Source organism: Eurypyga helias, unplaced genomic scaffold, assembly GCF_000690775.1.
Source record: "Eurypyga helias isolate BGI_N326 unplaced genomic scaffold, ASM69077v1 scaffold20658, whole genome shotgun sequence".
Classification (NCBI taxonomy): domain Eukaryota; kingdom Metazoa; phylum Chordata; class Aves; order Eurypygiformes; family Eurypygidae; genus Eurypyga; species Eurypyga helias.
In genome coordinates, this window is record NW_010266506.1 from 706 (window position 1) to 4,663 (window position 3,958).

Below are 3,958 nucleotides of genomic sequence, written 5' to 3' on the forward strand. Positions count from 1 at the left end.
TTAGATCAGAACAGCTGGAAAAAATAGTGACCGCGAGCATGGAGTGGTGACGCGGCTCCTGGCAGCTCAAGGCTTCCCGGAAGGGCGCTCAGGAGAGGTCTGACACTCCTGGGATGGGCCACTCGAACGGCACACCCCAGAAGATTTCCCCCCCTGCCATTCCCACAAAACCTCACCTTCTTCTTTCCAAATTCCAGCTGTTTCTGTAGGGTGTACATCTGCTCTGTCCGCTCCATAGCGCGAGCTCCCTCGTTGCAGTTCTTCACCAGCTAGGAAAACATCACAAGGGAAGCGGAGAACGGCAGGATGCTGAGCCCATCCGTCCTCCGTGCCGGCGCTGCCGGCGAGGAGCGAGGCAGCTGCCCTGCTTCCCCGAACGGGAGAAATAGCCGAGGTTTCAAGCCGGGTTTGGGGGTTCTCCTGCCAGGGGAGATCTCCAGGAGAGAGACGGGACGTTTGCTCCGCCTGGAGAAGGACCGAAGTGGAACCGCGGCGAAGCTTCACTGAGGAGCGATACGAAGAGGAAGAATGAATCACCGAGGAGAGGAGGTTAAGACGGGAGGATGAACGGCAGGACAGAACCCTTCCAGGGGCAGGAGGAGCAATGCCACCTCCTGCGGTGCCGAGAGGGCACCCTGGCCCCTCGTGGTGCCTCTCCGGAGCAGACACAGCCCTGCCCGTCCCTCTGGTCCAGGGAAGGGTGGCCCAGCGTGGCCCGACCCGGGGGTCATGCATTTTGTTCACCAGAGGAGCGAGCAGGACAGACCATGAGGCGCAGGAGCACGTTGCCAAGAGCCGGTTTTTAAGGGGGACAAAAGGAAGAGCCACCAGCGCCGCTTTGGTGGCCGGAATCCCTGTGGCACATCGCCTTGTGTGAATGACCACCAGATGGGAAAGCAGATGGAGATGGGACACAGGAGCAGGAACAGCACACGGCTCACAACTGCCATGGCTTCCGCTGCTCCTTGCCCTTTGCTTTCTTTCCTGCTCTTTGCCTAGATCCCCAAAATCCATGGCAAGCAGCTCACTATCACCTCAAGGGAGGTTCTGAGAAGGGAGAGCACTGATGGAGAAGACACTGAAGGGAAGGATGAAAGATGGGCCAAAGAGGCAAGAAGAAATGCTGTCAAGACAAAGAAAAAGAACAAGATTGGGTGAAAAAGGTGAGACGAGGGAGAAGACGCGTACATCCAGCAGCTGCTCCGAGCAGGGATATCTCAAGCGACCTGATGCAGGGAGGAAAAACCAGAGGCCGGAATGGGGCCAGAGCGAGGGAGCGGTGTGCCGGAAAGAGGACAGATGAAGAGCTGGCAGCCAGGCCTCACCTTGCTGATGGCTTTCAGAGCTCTGGTGGCAGCTCCGTACGCCGCCGTGCATGCTTTTGTTTTTTGACAGACAGTCTAGAATTTCAAGGTAAGACACTTCAGTGACCTTGCAGGACAGAGAACTGTGCGTCAGCCGCTGCCCTGGGATTTCGGGATGCGACACACGCTCGAGCCGTCCCTGATGCTCAGACGCGCAGCGGGGTACACGGTCAAAGCAAGGTTTGACAGTGCTGGTAGCGCCGAACCTGGTTTCTGCCGGGGCTTTCACGTCAGACACGTGCCTGAGCATCACTGTCACCCCAGACATACCCCCAGCCCTCGCTCCCATGGCCCGTGACAGCCCGGGAGCAGCTACCAGAAATCCCACGGCCGGGATTCCAACTTTTCCCTTCCCAGGCCACCTGACCATGAATCCAACAGGCTGCTTATGCCACCCCACCCTGGGGTATCCAGACGCAGCATGGGGCAAAGACCCTCACGCCAAGAGGCGAGGCATTATTTGCGATGCTTTATGCTGCACATCTGACACCCACAAGCAGATCACTCCGGATCTAAATCCTGAACACAGGCTCAGGCATCCCAGCCTCTGCTCCCAGCAGGATGGAAGTCCAAGCTCAGCAAACTAAAGGCGGCTGTAACACGGTCACCTCTTCAGAGGTGCCAAGCAACGCCACCGTGTGACTTACTTACATCTAACAGCAGAGGCAGCCGCGTTACCCTCTGCATAGGGAGAATGAGAAATGAGATCATTGGCAGGCCTCCGCACTCCGGTTTCCTTTCAATTTGTTTCAAGGTCTCTTTAAATAAGGGGTTTGTGGTTCTGGAACGGGACAAGAAAGCTCCATTAACGCGGTTCTTCGGTTATCGGGGTTGCCCAGCAGCTTTCCGTGCACAAGGAAGGCGCTGCCTGTGCTGCTAAACGGCAGTTTGCCGCGCTCAGAGAGCACAGCTGGGGCAGGAAGGGGACTGACCCCTTAGTGGGCGCTGGGAAACCACCCAGAGACCACCAAAAGGCGGGTAAAGCCACCGGCGTACAACAGCGCACACAAACCTGACCCATACCAACAGGATGATCTGGGGATGAACAGCCCCCATACGCGTCCCTGACACACCACATACGTGTTCTGACCTCGGCAGGACACGTCCGAGGGGCAGCGTTACCCCCACCTACCCTCACACTTCACCCTTCTTACAGCACAGCACAAACAGGACAAGGGGTGATGGGTTTAAACGGAGAGAGGGAGATGGAGATGGGACATCAGGAAGAAATTCTTCCCGGAGAGGGTGGGGAAGCACTGGGACAGGTTGCCCAGAGAAGCTGTGGATGCCCCATCCCTGGGAGTGTCCAAGGCCAGGCTGGATGAGGCTTGCAGCACCCTGGTCTAGTGGAAGGTGTCCCTGCCCATGGCAGGGGGTGGGACTGGGTGGGCTTTAAGGCCCCTTCAACCCAAACCATTCCGTGATTCTGTGAAATCAGGTTCTCATCACCTGACACAGATGCACTGAGGTCTAGGCATTGAACTCAGCTCAGGAAGGAGACAGCCTTCCTCAGGGAAAAGGAAACAACCACAGGCTGAGGGAGCCACGGGCCCGTACGGTCCCGCCTGCCCTGCCCACAGCCGGCTAGTATCCCCGCAGCCCCGAGACCCTTCGTAGGCAGCTCCTTCGCACGCCCGAGGCCTGAGCACACGGCAGCACTCACAGCAGCTTCTGAAGTGTCCTCTGCTGGTAGACCTCGTTGGAGCAGTAGCTGACGTACGGGCTGAAGTGGTTCGAGGCGTGTTCTTCCACGATGTCACTGATGTCAGGAATCAGGACGTTTTCCTGGTGTCGCTTGTCTAAGTCTTCAAAGAAGCTGAAGAGAGAATTTCAAATCACTCCACCGCAGGACGTGCTAGTGCCACCCAAACCGAGCGGATGTCGGCTTGACAGTGTTCCCGCTGCAACTTTTCCCTGAGGAGACAAGGCCCTGGATGCCTCCTGCACACAGGCCAGCTCCACGCAGCCGAGACGCCCACGTCTCCAGCACAACTCCGGGCAGCTCCGCTGCAGAGACAGGGAACACAGCTCTCGAGCCTTCCCAGCCCCCAGATGCAGACGCTTCCTCCATCCCCACACAAGATCCCTCCTCCAGCTCTCTGGGAAGACATGTTTCTGCCCCCACTGGGGCAGCGGGAAGCTGCAAGCCTTCATCGCCCCCGCAGCCATTCCCAGGCCTGCCGCAGCTCCGCCTGGTCTCTCCTCCTGCTGCTTTCCCACACGGACACGGCTCACCCCGACTCTCAAGGCCTTTGCTCCTCGCCTCCCAGGGAACAAAGGCCACACTTCAGAGGCCACTGGCTCTCTGAACGTTCGGTGTCGGCACCCGAGCGATCCCCCAGCCTGTGCACAAGCAGCCGGGGGGCTAAGGCGCAGCGCTACCGACTCCACCATCCCGTGCCACCAGCCCATGGGCAAAAGGAGGCAGCACCTCCATGGCAGTGCCGGGACACCCAAGGAGCTTCCAGGAGCATCCCAGCACGGGGACGGAGGTAGCTCAGCCAGCTTTCCGTGCCCAAGTGCAGCCGCGCAACTGAGCACCACTATTACCCATTAAAACCCCCAAAATGGGTAAGAGACTGTCTCCCACCAGA

General features: G+C 58.6%; 1 protein-coding gene across 1 annotated transcript in view; it reads right to left on the reverse strand.

Moving 5' to 3' along the window:
- LOC104513684 (rho guanine nucleotide exchange factor 16-like) overlaps window positions 1-3,958 on the reverse strand; it is a gene marked incomplete at its 3' end in the record, with an annotated part of 4,636 nt that overhangs the window by 337 nt on the left and 341 nt on the right. Inside the window, exons 2-5 of the mRNA XM_010157128.1 lie at window positions 3,028-3,180; window positions 2,016-2,145; window positions 1,326-1,400; window positions 177-269 (exon numbers count right to left, since the gene is read on the reverse strand). Of these exons, the coding sequence (XP_010155430.1) occupies window positions 177-269; window positions 1,326-1,400; window positions 2,016-2,145; window positions 3,028-3,180 (451 nt within the window). The remainder of the gene's footprint in view (window positions 1-176; window positions 270-1,325; window positions 1,401-2,015; window positions 2,146-3,027; window positions 3,181-3,958) is intronic.